The 13,901-nt window shown below is 42.7% G+C and overlaps 1 protein-coding gene across 1 annotated transcript in view; it reads left to right on the top strand.

The window, feature by feature from the left end:
• The window catches only part of txnrd2.2 (thioredoxin reductase 2, tandem duplicate 2), a 76,072-nt gene that overhangs the window by 26,269 nt on the left and 35,902 nt on the right, over window positions 1-13,901 (top strand). Inside the window, exons 7-8 of the mRNA XM_068054667.1 lie at window positions 2,567-2,629; window positions 3,760-3,827. Of these exons, the coding sequence (XP_067910768.1) occupies window positions 2,567-2,629; window positions 3,760-3,827 (131 nt within the window). The remainder of the gene's footprint in view (window positions 1-2,566; window positions 2,630-3,759; window positions 3,828-13,901) is intronic.

The raw sequence follows: 13,901 nt of genomic DNA on the forward strand, positions 1-13,901 counted from the left end.
CGGACCACCCAGCACTGACCTAGGCACCGGAAACAACCATGGCAAACCCAGCCTTGTCGACCCTGTAAAGTCCTCCTTACTAACATCTGGAGGCTTGTGCCAAAGTTGGGAGAGCTGCCCCACTGTCTAGTCAAGCAACAGCCTGACATTGTCATACTCACTGAATCATACCTTACAGACAATGTCCCAGATGTGACCATCGCCATCCCTGTCCCACCGGCAGGACAGACCCAGCAGAGGTGATGGCACAGTGGTATACAGTCAGGAGTGAGTTGCCCTGGGAGTCCTCAACATCGATTTTGGATCCCATGAGGTCTCATGGCATGAGGTCAAACATGGGCAAGGAAACCACCAGCTGATTACCACCTGCCGCACCCCCCTTAGCTGTTGAATCAGTATTCCTCCATGTTGAATGCCACTTGGAGGAAGTACTGAGGATGGCAAGGATGCAGAATGTACTCTGGGTGGGGGACCTCATTGTCCATCACCAAGAGTGGCTCGGTAACACGACTACTGACCGAGCTGACCGAGTCCTAAAAGACATAGCTGATCGACTAGGTCTGTGGCTAGTGGTGAGGGAACCAACAAGAGGGAAAAACATTCTTGACTTCGTCTTTACCAATCTGCCTGCCGCAGATGCATCTGTCCATGACAGTATTGGTAGGAGTGACGACCACACAGTCCTTGTGGAGACGAAGTCCCATCTTCACATTGAGGGTACCCTCCATCGTGTTGTGTGGCACTACCACTGTGCTAAATGGGATAGATTTCTAAAAGTTGCAAATGCAAAACTGGGCATCCATGAGACGCTGTGGACCATCAGCAACACAAGAACACAAATAGGAGCCGAAGTAGACCATATGGCCCATCGAGCCTGAGCAGAATTGTACTCAACCACATTTGTTTGTATGTGTCGACTGAGACCTAGGAGAAGTCAAGAAAGAAACCTTTTACTTCTTGAGCAAATAGCTCTAATCCACTATTTTGGAGGGGGGAGGAAGGTTAAGTAAACATATTGGTTTTGCGGTGCGAGTTGGGAAAAACTCTTACTGTTCGTCGCCGTTGCTGCTCTGAAACTGACAGCAACTTCTGGAGTCCGCACATGCGCAGTTCAACTCGGAAATCCAGAAGTTGCTGTCAGTGATTCTACGCTTTCCCGCAGGGTGCACTGTTGAAGTAACCCACAGGCTGCAATCAATTAGAAATCACTGAATTGATGAGAACTTGCCACATTATGCAATTAGTCTTGCTGTAAAAACCCTTGAAAAAGTTACTCCTTTTTGATTGAGGTGTAACTGGGTTTTTAACAGCATACTCAGTTCATAATTACTGCTGAGCAGCCTTGCTGGCCCTGAAAAACTAATTCTATATTTTCGGAATGTCAAATTTCTCCATTATGATTCCACATTTTAATTTTTTTTAAACGTTGATATTTCAGTTACATCCCAATCGTTGATTTTGTTCTTGTGAAACTTAAATAAAAGTGATCAGTGCATTTTACTTCCTGGATGCCTGGGGATCCTCTTCACTTGGTGCCAGATTCAAACTAACATCGGGAAAGGGGAAATCCACACCACAGAGACTGCTAGATCTTTGTGGGTAGCTTTCTTTGATGTCAGAGGCAATCGCCATCAGTTCACCGCTGACCATGAAATCCAGGCCAAAATAAATAGCCTGGGAGAAGCAGTTTTCGGAGGGAAGAACAAACAAAAGTTACTAGCATCTTGAGCAAAATTTATAAAGAAGAACATATCTTGTGAGACCTTGTATCTTGCAGTATCAGTAAGGTTGTTATATCAATCATGTGAAATATTGCTTCAGTAAGTTTGCTGTATTACAGAAGTGAGAAAACCACTGGGTGTAATTACAGCATAACCAGTTTACAAAGGCAGTTTCTGTTGGTGTGAGCATATAAATTTTTAATAGAAATGCTATGATATAAGATGAGAGATTGAGTAGATTAGGTCTATATGCCCTGGAGTTTGCAAGAATGAGAGGTGATCTAATTGAAACATATATAATTCCTAAGCAGTCTGGCAGACTAGATGCTGAGAAAATGTTTTCCCTGTCTGGGGAATCTAGAACACGGGGTCATAGTCTCAGAATAAGGGGTCGGCCATTTAGGACTGAGACGAGGAGAAATTTCTTCACACTAAAGGTTGTGGATCTTTGGAATTCTCTACCCCAGAGAGTCATGAGTACTCAGTCGTTGAGTATATTCAAATCAGAGGTCGATTGATTTTTGGATACTAAGGGAATTAAGGGATAGTGCAGGAAGGTGGAGTTGAGGTAGAAGATCGACAATAATCAGATGGCCGCCTTCTGCTCCTATTTTGTACGTTCTTAAGCACTTTCAGCAGTGCAGCATTCCCTCAGGACTGCACTGGAACACCAGCCTAGATTTTGTGAACATCGGTTTAACAACTGTGGGACTTAAGTTTGCAATTCATTCTTGTAGCAGGTTTTAGACTGAGAGCTCTGATGAGCTGCTGTGTATCTCTTGACAACTTTACCCAATTTGCTGTGCCAACAAGTTTGACTTGAATAATATGAATTCTATTTGTAGACCGTTGTGACTGCTGAAAACATCGTGATAGCAACTGGAGGAAGGCCGAAGTATCCCTTAGATGTAAGCTTCAATTATTTCTTGTCCAATCCATAATATATTGCTTGCTGGGACTTGTTAATATTTTTGTATTTAAGCTGTAGAATCCTAAGATGGATGCGGACTTATAGCAGTAATGCATGTACTAAATCAACAATTTCAGCCCCTGCGAGGCACTGATTGCTTTTATATAGGGACGGACTGTTCCATCATGCTGCTGTTGGACAGCTTAGTTCCCTGATTCAGAGTAGGTCTAGTGGAAAATTCTGGAAATACTCAGCAGGTCTGGCAGCATCTGAAGAGAGAGAAAAACAGAGTTAACGTCTCACGTCTTTGACCTTTCATCAGAGCGTTAACTCTGAAATCTGTAAAGTTTGATGTGGTAGAAATCTCAAATTATGAATGTTCTCCACTGCCCAGGACGGCTTGAAATAAATTAATAATCCAACATAAACTAATGTTTCCTTCACAAACTCAGCAAAATTCAGTACATTGCTCCATACTGAAGGCATGGGGGAAAAGAACCATGTTTTCTCAGTTTTATTTTGTTCTTTTTAAATTTTTATGTACAGATAATCAATTGAAGAATCAAATCAGCAACATAGCAATCAGGGTTAACAGCTGCAATGATTAATTCTTCCATCATGATATTCAAATCTAGATGACAATTACATTGCATGTAAAAAAAACAAGGTGTGGACTCATGCTGGGTTCGACTTCCACATCCACATTTTAGTAAAGCCGTTAGGTAGCTATCAGGAGGAGGAATTCTGGCTTGATTTTCTCCTTTCCTTTATACAGGTGCACTGAGGTGAATTGAAGTGGTTTTGCAAACATTTTGGGTGAGATCTCCTAACTCGGCAGAGACCACTCATTTCTACAATCTCCGTGGTTCTATTTCACACTTGTGCCAACTGAACCACAGTTTACTTGAAGGATGTGCTTTGTTGAAAACCAGTTGGTTTATAAAGAATATATCCGTGTTGAAATCTTACAATTAAATTAGTTACAATTGGAAATATTTCTGTAATCAGTATCTGTTGGAACAACTTTCTTTGCCCTATATGCTATTTACTTTCTCGTAACAGGCAGAAATATAAAGCAATAATTTTTTTTGCTATGAAACGTGTAAAATGCTCATTTTCTTCTGAAAGATTCCGGGGGCTGAACTCGGCATTTCCAGTGATGATATTTTTTGGCTGAAAGATTCACCTGGAAAAACGTGAGTAAATAATCGATTCAGCTGGACTTTCAAACACAGTGAGGGGAAGAGAATATGTTTAATGGCGATCTAATGGAAGCAGGAAGCTGCTATGTCTTGATTTATTGCATGCACGGTACCAGTATTTAATAAGCATTGGCTTCCTGTTGCAAAATATGGGATGAGCAAAATTATCGTAACCTGTGTCTTAAAAACTAATGTAACAAGCTGGTTACGAGGTGCCTAATGGTGATGAACTGTCGCAAAACTTCTGATGAAATCATTTTTTGCTCAACAAAAAAAATTCATCATTCAAATTTATTGATAAGGGGCCAGAAAATGGATCATTCTTGGCTCATTACAAAGTCCATTGAGTGTTTCTGATGTCCTCAAACTGCCGAATGCTAATAGGGCCAAAGCTGAATTATTGCCTTTAGAGAATTTCCAGCTGTTTGTGTGTAATAATAGTTTTAAAATAAATTGACTTCACCTTTTCGTGCCTATAAGTAGTGTGTGCAGTTGCTGCAGTACAAGTGGTACCAATGGGTTAAAAGGCAAATTGAGCTGATCATGTTCTATATCAGTTTCTTACTGGAAGTGCGAAGTGGAACTGTAATAACATGAAGTAGAACAACAATATGTTTGACGGTTACTCTTGTGCACTTTCAGGAAGCTGGCACAACGGATTTTTAAAAATTTAGAATTTGATACAAGTCTTTTTTTCTCAGAGAATCAGGCCTGATTTCCCCTCTGACCTTCACTGTTGCTTGTTATAGCCCTGAAAATCTGGAGTACTGTGTGCAGTTTTGATCTTACCTAAGGAAAGATATATTTGCCATAGAGGGAGTGCAGCGGAGGTTCACCAAACCAATTCCTGGGATAGAGGGTTTGTCCTATGAGGAAAGATTAAATAGACTGGGCTTTTATTCTCTGGAGTTTAGAAGAATGAAAGATGATCTCATTCAAACATGCAAAATTCTTACAGGGCTTGACAGGGTTGATGCAGGAAGGATGTTTCCCCTGGCTGGGCAGTTTAGAACCAGGGGACACAGTCTCATAATAAAGGGCAGGCCATTTAGGACTGAGATGAGGAGGAATTTCTTCACTCAGAGGGTGGTGAATCTTTGGAATTCTCTACCCAGAGGGCTGTGGAGGCTCAGTTGTTGAGTACGTTCAAGACTGAGATAGATAGATTTCTACATATTAAAAACTTCAAGGGTTACAGGGATAGTGCAGGAAAATGGTGTTCAAGTAGACAATCAGCCATGATCTTATTGAATGGCGGAGCAGGCTCAAAGGACTGAATGGCCTACTCCTATTTCTTAAGTTTTATGTTCTTATAGTGAACTCAGATTAAAAATGCCAGATCTTTATAGAATGGCCTGCCTCATGACTCTGCTGGGTAGCTAAGAATGTACGAATGTTGCCCTTCATTTTCATAAGGAACAGAGTAGCAAGGTACATATGTATGGGTGCTGTTCTCTATTTTCGCAAGGATCCCCTGTTTGTGTGGCTTGGATTTGTGTGGAGGAGTTTTCTGTCTACTGTGTACTCCATTATTGTTTGATGTATCCGTTTTATAAGGAGAAGACAACAGTGTAACAATCGTAAAGTCCTGTAGGTCAGCAGGTATGTTCAACCCCATTTGCAGATCTTGTCACTGCTTCCATGCCTTGCGTTTTCTCAACCAGTCGTGAGGTTGGAAAAATTCTGTTTAAATTTGATTTGAACGGCTGCTGGATGGAGAAAATTAAAAGCCTGAATTTGAAAAATGATAGCTGGTAAAACACTATAAAGTGCAGACTTCATTTCCTCAGTCAGAGATTTATATTCCCAGTGCATTTTGAAAATGTCAGAAGACTTCATTAAAAGGTCATTTTAACCAAATGCAAATGTAAGCCAAGTCTACTTTGACAAACTTCATAGTCAGTCTGTTATTCCATTCCATTATTAAAGGATAGATCATAGAAACCTCAATGTTTCTCAATTTCTATTTAACAACTTGCCTCAGAATGGTTAAAGATGATGATTTTGGAAGATTCCTCTCTGATCCTCTTAGGTGATCAAAAGTAGTCCAGGAGGGCACTTCGGCCCTGAGTCATTTTACAGGGTATCTAGCTCTGGTACAAGGTGATCTCTGCCCCATCTAGGGACAGGTCTTGCTCTCTCTTGTAGAACTACAATGAATCAGCATCCATTTAATGAACTGGCAACCTATTCCACAGGTTTACTAATCTTTGGGAAATGAAGAACCAGCTAGTATCCAACTAGATCTGCCCTTGCCTAACTTGTAAGTGTGATTAGCATTCACTAGAGGGATTGTAGAGTATTTTTTGGTGCATGAGGTCCTGGCTGCTTCCATGTCTTCACTATTGTTCCACTGTTCTGATTTTACCTCTCACAGCAACTGTGGCCAAGGTAAAGACACTAGGTTGAGACTCAAGCAGGTGGGGAAGTTGGAGCACGAGGACTCAGTGGGGAGAGCAAAGCTTTGGGACCCATACAGGCATTAAGTGATCTCAGCATTGTAGAATCATACAGCACAGAATGAGTTCTTTTGGCCCTTCGTGCCTGTGCCAGCTCTTTGAAAGAACTACCCAATTAGTCCCATTCTCTTCCTTTGCCATAGCCTTGCAACTTGCCCCCTTCAAGTCAATAGTCTTGGAGCATTTTCTTTTCGTTCTTGGAATTTTCAGGTCCAACAAAGTAGCATCTCTGATCAACAGTTAATACCAATCTTTGCTTTGTAAACTATATATTCCAGGGGAGGCGGTGGCATAATGGTAATGTCACTGGACTAGTAATCCAAAGCCCAGACTAATGCATGGGGACATGGGTTCGAATCTCAATGTGAAATTTGAACTCAATTAATAAATCTGGAATTAAAAGCTAGTCTAATGATGACCATGAAACCATTGTCAATTGTTGTAAAAATCCATCTGGTTCACTAATGTCCTTTAGGGAAGGAAATCTGCTGTTCTTACCTGGTCCAGCCTACATGTGACTCCAGACCCACAGCAATGTGATTGACTCTTAAAGTGCCCTCTGAAACGGCTAAGCAAGCCACTCAGTTCAAGGGCAATTAGGGATGGGAAATAAATGCTGGCCTACAATAAGCACATTGAAGTTTTGTGTAGCGGCCCAGTGATGTCATGTACATAGTCTCAATGTGTGTGTTTTAAAGGTTCTCTCCGCTTCATAATCTATTCTAATGTACATCTAAAAAATAATCAAAATGTTAGAACAGCTTCCTATTATTTCCCCCTCTGAAAGCAAAATGGTTGAAAGTAGTGCAGGATGGTTCATCCCATTGAAAAAGCAATAGCACTTTCCTTCTGGATGCCCTTTTAAAAACCAGTGCCACTGGTAATTTTCCTCCCCTGTGCTGTTTCTTGGGCAAAATGTGATTGACTGAAAAGGTGCCAATGCGTCCTTGCTCAGCAAAGATCTTGATTGTTGGAAAAGCCAAAATGGTGCAAATGTTAAAAAAAATGCAGCAAATTGAAACTTTGTGTTAAAGGTGCACAACAAATATTCAAACACAATGGCCCAAAATTACAGTCGGAATAATGGCGAAGCTATTAGCGCTCATTATTATTTATGCGCAAATGCTACAGCAACTGCGGGTGAGGAAAGATGTGCGATTGAACACGGAAATCGAAAAGTTGCTGCCTGAGATGTGCTGTTCCGCTGTTAACTTCACAAAAATGGCCTCTTGTTGTCGGGCTTGCCATTGAATTGCATTGAGCAGCATTAAGTTCCTTCACTTGACACCAGATACAAAATAAATGCGGCACAGCAAGTTGTCAAGTAATTTTAAGCCTTTAATGAAAATCTAAAATGATTCAAACAATTTAATGGTTAAATTTAATCTCGTTATTGTGAACTTTTTTTTCTATATTGATTAATCCCTCATTTTGGATATTAGAACTTTAAGTTACTGAGGAAGAAATGTTGTCTGAAAACTAAAGCATTTTGAGCGATTTATGGGAACCTCAATCCTGGGTTAGTATAATCTTTACAATAAAACAGCAACTATTGTGTGTCATGCTTTGTAACACCTGACACTGAAAATACTTATCACAATGCCACCTACAAGATTAATAGGTACTGCATTTATAAATATTTATAATGGGCAGAATTTTGTCAGGCTAATGGTGCTCAATGTTACTTATGGTTAAATAGAACAGTAACTTCAATTGAGGAGCAAATGTGTGGATAAACTTTGATATCCAAAAGTTGCTGTCCAAATTGTACTGTTAGCTTTGCGGAAACAGCATTTTGTCAATTACCTCACCATTGACAGGTATTGAATGCCGTGAGGTGGTTGTATTTGCATGGTAGATGTGCACTAAACTCGTCGCAGATACTCGGGGGCGGCACAGTGGCGCAGTGGTTAGCACTGCAGCCTCACAGCTCCAGTGACCTGGGTTCAATTCTGGGTACTGCCTGTGTAGAGTTTGCAAGTTCTCCCTGTGTCTGCGTGGGTTTTCTCCGGGTGCTCCGGTTTCCTCCCACAAGCCAAAAGACTTGCAGGTTGGTAGGTAAATTGGCCATTATAAATTGCCCCTAGTATAGGTAGGTGGTAGGGAAATATAGGGACAGGTGGGGACGTGGTAGGAATATGGGATTAGTGTAGGATTAGTATAAATAGTATAAATGGACCATGACTCATGGCCCTCCTGCCTTGGGCGCTATGGCGTTGGAAGGATGAATGAGAATGGACAGAGACTGCTTGAGTTGTGTACCTATCATAACCTCTGCATCACCAACTCATTCTTTCACACTAAACCCTGTCACCAGGTTTCATGGAGGCACCCAAGATCGCGTCGTTGGCACCAGCTAGACCTCATTGTCACAAGGCGAGCCGCCTTAAACAGTGTTCAGATCACACGCAGCTTCCACAGTGCGGACTGCGACACCGACCACTCCCTGGTGTGCAGCAAGGTTAGACTCAGACCAAAGAAGTTGCATCATTCCAAGCAGAAGGGCCACCCGCGCATCAACACTAGCAGAATTTCTCACCCACAGCTGTTACAAAAATTTCTAAGTTCACTTGTAACAGCCCTTCAAAACACTCCTACAGGGGATGCTGAGACCAAGTGGGCCCACATCAGAGACGCCATCTATGAGTCAGCTTTGACCACCTACGGCAAAAGTGCGAAGAGAAATGCAGACTGGTTTCAATCTCATAATGAAGAGCTGGAACCTGTCATAGCCGCTAAGCGCATTGCACTGTTGAACTACAAGAAAGCCCCCAGCGATTTAACATCCACAGCACTTAAAGCAGTCAGAAGCACTGCACAAAGAACAGCCAGGCGCTGCGCAAACGACTACTGGCAACACCTATGCAGTCATATTCAGCTGGCCTCAGACACCGGAAACATCAGAGGAATGTATGATGGTATGTAGAGAGCTCTTGGGCCAACCATCAAGAAGATCGCCCCCGTCAAATCTAAATCAGGGGACATAATCACTGACCAACACAAACAAATGGACCGCTGGGTTGAGCACTACCTAGAACTGTACTCCAGGGAGAATGCTGTCACTGAGACTGCCCTCAATGCAGCCCAGCCTCTACCAGTCATGGATGAGCTGGACATACAGCCAACCAAATCGGAACTCAATGATGCCATTGATTCTCGAGCCAGCGGAAAAGCCCCTGGGAAGGACAGCATTACCCCTGAAATAATCGAGTGCCAAGCCTGCTATACTCTCAGCACTACATGAACTGCTATGCCTGTGCTGGGACGAGGGAGCAGTACCCCAGGACATGCGTGATGCCAATATCATCACCCTCTATAAAAACAAAGGTGACCGCGGTGACTGCAACAACTACCGTGGAATCTCCCTGCTCAGCATAGTGGGGAAAGTCTTTGCTTGAGTCGCTCTGAACAGGCTCCAGAAGCTGGCCGAGCGCGTCTACCCTGAGGCACAGTGTGGCTTTCGTGCAGAGAGATCGACCGTTGACATGCTGTTCTCCCTTCGTCAGATACAGGAGAAATGCCATGAGCAACAGATGCCCCTCTACATTGCTTTCATTGATCTCACCAAAGCCTTTGACCTTGTCAGCAGACGTGGTCTCTTCAGACTACTAGAAAAGATTGGATGCCCACCAAAGCTACTAAGTATCATCACCTCATTCCATGACAATATGAAAGGCACAATTCAACATGGTGGCTCCTCATCAGAGCCCTTTCCTATCCTGAGTGGCGTGAAACAGGGCTGTGTTCTCGCACCCACACTTTTTGGGATTTTCTTCTCCCTGCTGCTTACACATGCGTTCAAGTCCTCTGAAGAAGGAATTTTCCTCCACACAATATCAGGGGGCAGGTTGTTCAACCTTGCCCGTCTAAGAGTGAAGTCCAAAGTACGGAAAGTCCTCATCAGGGAACTCCTCTTTGCTGACGATGCTGCTTTAACATCTCACACTGAAGAGTGCCTGCAGAGACTCATCGACAGGTTTGCGGCTGCCTGCAATGAATTTGGCCTAACCATCAGCCTCAAGAAAACGAACATCATGGGGCAGGATGTCAGAAATGCTCCATCCATCAATATTGGCGACCACGCTCTGGAAGCGGTTCAAGAGTTCACCTACCTAGGCTCAACTATCACCAGTAACCTGTCTCTAGATGCAGAAATCAACAAGCGCATGGGAAAGGCTTCCTCTGCCAGTCCAGACTGGCCAAGAGAGTGTGGGAAAATGGCGCACCGACACTGAACACAAAAAGTCCGAGTGTATCAGGCCTGTGTCCTCAGTACCTTGCTCTATGGCAGCGAGGCCTGGACAACGTATGTCAGCCAAGAGCGACGTCTCAATTCATTCCATCTTTGCTGCCTCCGGAGAATACTTGGCATCAGGTGGCAGGACCGTATCTCCAACACAGAAGTCCTCGTGGTGGCCAACATCCCCAGCTTGTACACACTACTGAGTCAGCGGCGCTTGAGATGGCTTGGCCATGTGAGCCGCATGGAAGATGGCAGGATCCCCAAAGCCACATTGTACAGCGAGCTCGCCACTGGTATCAGACCCACCGGCCGTCCATGTCTCCGCTTTAAAGACGTCTGCAAACATGACATGAAATCCTGTGACATTGATCACAAGTCGTGGGAGTCAGTTGCCAGCGTTCGCCAGAGCTGGCAGGCAGCCATAAAGACGGGGCTAAAATGTGGCGAATCGAAGAGACTTAGTAGTTGGCAGGAAAAAAGACAGAGGCGCAAGGGGAGAGCCAACTGTGCAACAGCCCCGACAAACAAATTTCTCTGCAGCACCTGTGGAAGAGCCTGTCACTCTAGAATTGGCCTTTATAGCCACTCCAGGCGCTGCTTCACAAACCACTGACCACGTCCAGACGCGTATCCATTGTCTCTCGAGATAAGGAGGCCCAAAAGAAAGAAAAACAAGAAGTATAAATGGGTGGTTGATGGTCAGCACAGACTCGGTGGGCCGAAGGGCCTGTTTCAGTGCTGTATCTCTAAACATAATTACAACCGTGAGTACTCTTAACAATGTGACAACTGTTAATGACTGCAATCAACCACGCTGGCATCAAAATAAACTATTTATTATAAGTGTGGAGTCTCATTCCTTCAGGTTTTGACATTTTTAGGGAGATTTTAAATAATGTGCAAATTAAAAAAAAATTCTTACTTTTCCTTTCTATCTTTTTTCCTCTTTTAATTAAATCTTTCTTTCCCTTCCGGTACATGATTGACATTGAATTCTCACTCCCTTTAATTTTCCTCCTCCTCAGTCCTTCCTATGTTTATTAGCCAATCCTTAAATCTCAGTGGTTACGGAGTTAACCTGTTGCCTGCCCTGATCACTCAGGTTCTAGTTGCCGTTTGCTTTGCTGCGCCGTGACCAGCTCACACTTTCAGCAACTCTGTGGGCAAAAATGTTTTGAGCTGAAGGGTGTAGGGGAACGCCTAACTTGGTAGATGCTGTCAGATGTCCTGCTACAGCAAAATCTGACGCACTGAATTTTCAATGAAAGTTGAGCTTGAAGTACCAAATTTATGTGGTCAACAGCTCAATCGTTTGTGACTGTAGTTGGTTTACCAATGGCTGCTTGGGTAGATTAGACTCATTTTATTCTGGTCGTCTGGAGTACAACTTTAACCGGATTTGGTCCCTTCATAAAATCCCTGACCCACTTAATCCTCATAAATGGCATGGAGACAATTTGCGCTAAACGCATGCTACTTTAAGTGGCATTTTCTGCAAAGACTGAGTACAATAGACTGAACTCCAAGCTGCTTTTATATTGAATTTCAGCCATCAGCTCCTATAGCTTGGACCTCCAGCAGCCAGTGGCTCGATGAATCTGAAACTGTGCATTTCATTAGACATAAAACAAGAAATGCTGGAAATACTCAGCAGGTCTGGCAGCATCTGTGGAAAGAGAAGCAGAGTTAATGTTTCGGGTCAGTGACCCTTCTTCGGAACCAGTTTCATTAGACAGTTGGGTGGAAAGGTTAGTTTTTCCCTTGTCTCTAACGCTTCCTAGTTAAAGCACTGACTGCCAGCAACATTATCCACGCAACATTATTTATTATCCATTCGGCAGACCTTATCTATATATACACTAATACATACATTTTTTTTGCAACATGGTGTCTCTAGTTGTTACCCATGTGCACTCGCCAATTTGCCACAATTACTTTTCCTAGTTATCGTGCAGTTGTTCTTGTCTCCCTCTCCCTTTGTTCCAGACACCTTAATCTCTGGAAACCATTTATTTCTATCTACTCTATCTGATCCCTTCATAATGTTATCATCACCCCATAATCTCGTCTGTGTTCTAACAGAAACAACTCCAAGTCTTCCTTCACAACTGCACTGCCTCATTATCAGGCAGCATCCCAGTGTATCTTTGCTGTGCACCCTCTACTGCCTCAGCATCCTTCCTATAATGTGACGCCCAAAACTGCACATCGTACTTCAACTGCGGTTTTACATAGACTACTACAGCCCTGTTTTATGTTACCGATTTCATTTTTTTTTATTTATAAAGTTGCAGAAACTACCTTTTTTCCCAATTTTGGTTCTTGCTGTTTGACCTTTCCACCACTAGATAGCAGTAAATGTCCAGCATTCAGAGTCTGTGTTGAAATGTGTCGTATTTCTGCATCAGGGTGAATATAATGCCAATATTCTAATCTCCATTGAGAGCTAAAGCACCATAAAAATTCAGATTTTTTTTTTTATTCTACAAGGTAACACATTCTGATTCCCAGTGCTTCAGTTGTACTTCTAATTGACAGGACAAAATGAATCATTTTGAGGGCTACAAATGATCAATGATCTTGATATATGTACGCAAGATTTTAATCCTAATACTACTTCAACTTGGTCGCTGTTGATACAGGTTTTAACAGCATATGGGAGGTGTATTGCTGTTGACATTGTCACATTCCTGCAGTAATAGTCAGAATAAGCCTTGAGGGGTTACAGTAGCTTTTCTGTACTTAATCAGCAAATATGACAGCTTTTTTGCAGTTTGCTGAGAATATATTGTGACCCAATCATTTAATTAGTTGTCAGTTTTTGACATGCTTCAGGGCACTTTTTATATGTATAAATGCTTTTATTGTTTAGATGTTCCGTGTCCCAAGATTTCTTTTGCCCACATTTTACCAAATTGGCAATGCTTCAGAACCTGGAAAAGTTGAGGGCACTTTGGAAAAGTGGGAAGTATTGTTACTGGAATTCTAAAACTGCAAAGTCCCTGGTTTAGGAATGTCTGAACTGTGTATCTTTCCCCTTTTTTTTGAAAAGTGAGAGATCATCCTGAAAAGATGAAGCATAGAAGCCCTTGTCAAAATGGTAGAATGTTGAAAATGTGTCATGCTCTGTGTTGCCCAAGGCTGCACTTACATTATTGGTGTGAGATGGTACCTGTTGAATTCAAAGCGTGTTCCCAAGACATGAGTTGGATTGTGGGCCGCAACTTGCCTGCTTGTAGCGAGCTGTGCACATCCCTGGGGATGTTTTCTTTAAATGTTAGGATGGCACAACATTGAAAGACTCAACACTAAGTTTATAAAGTGGCCCAGTAGACTGCGTGACCAGTGCTTCACACTGCACAGCAA

Source organism: Heterodontus francisci, chromosome 23, assembly GCF_036365525.1.
Source record: "Heterodontus francisci isolate sHetFra1 chromosome 23, sHetFra1.hap1, whole genome shotgun sequence".
Taxonomy (NCBI): Eukaryota; Metazoa; Chordata; class Chondrichthyes; order Heterodontiformes; family Heterodontidae; genus Heterodontus; species Heterodontus francisci.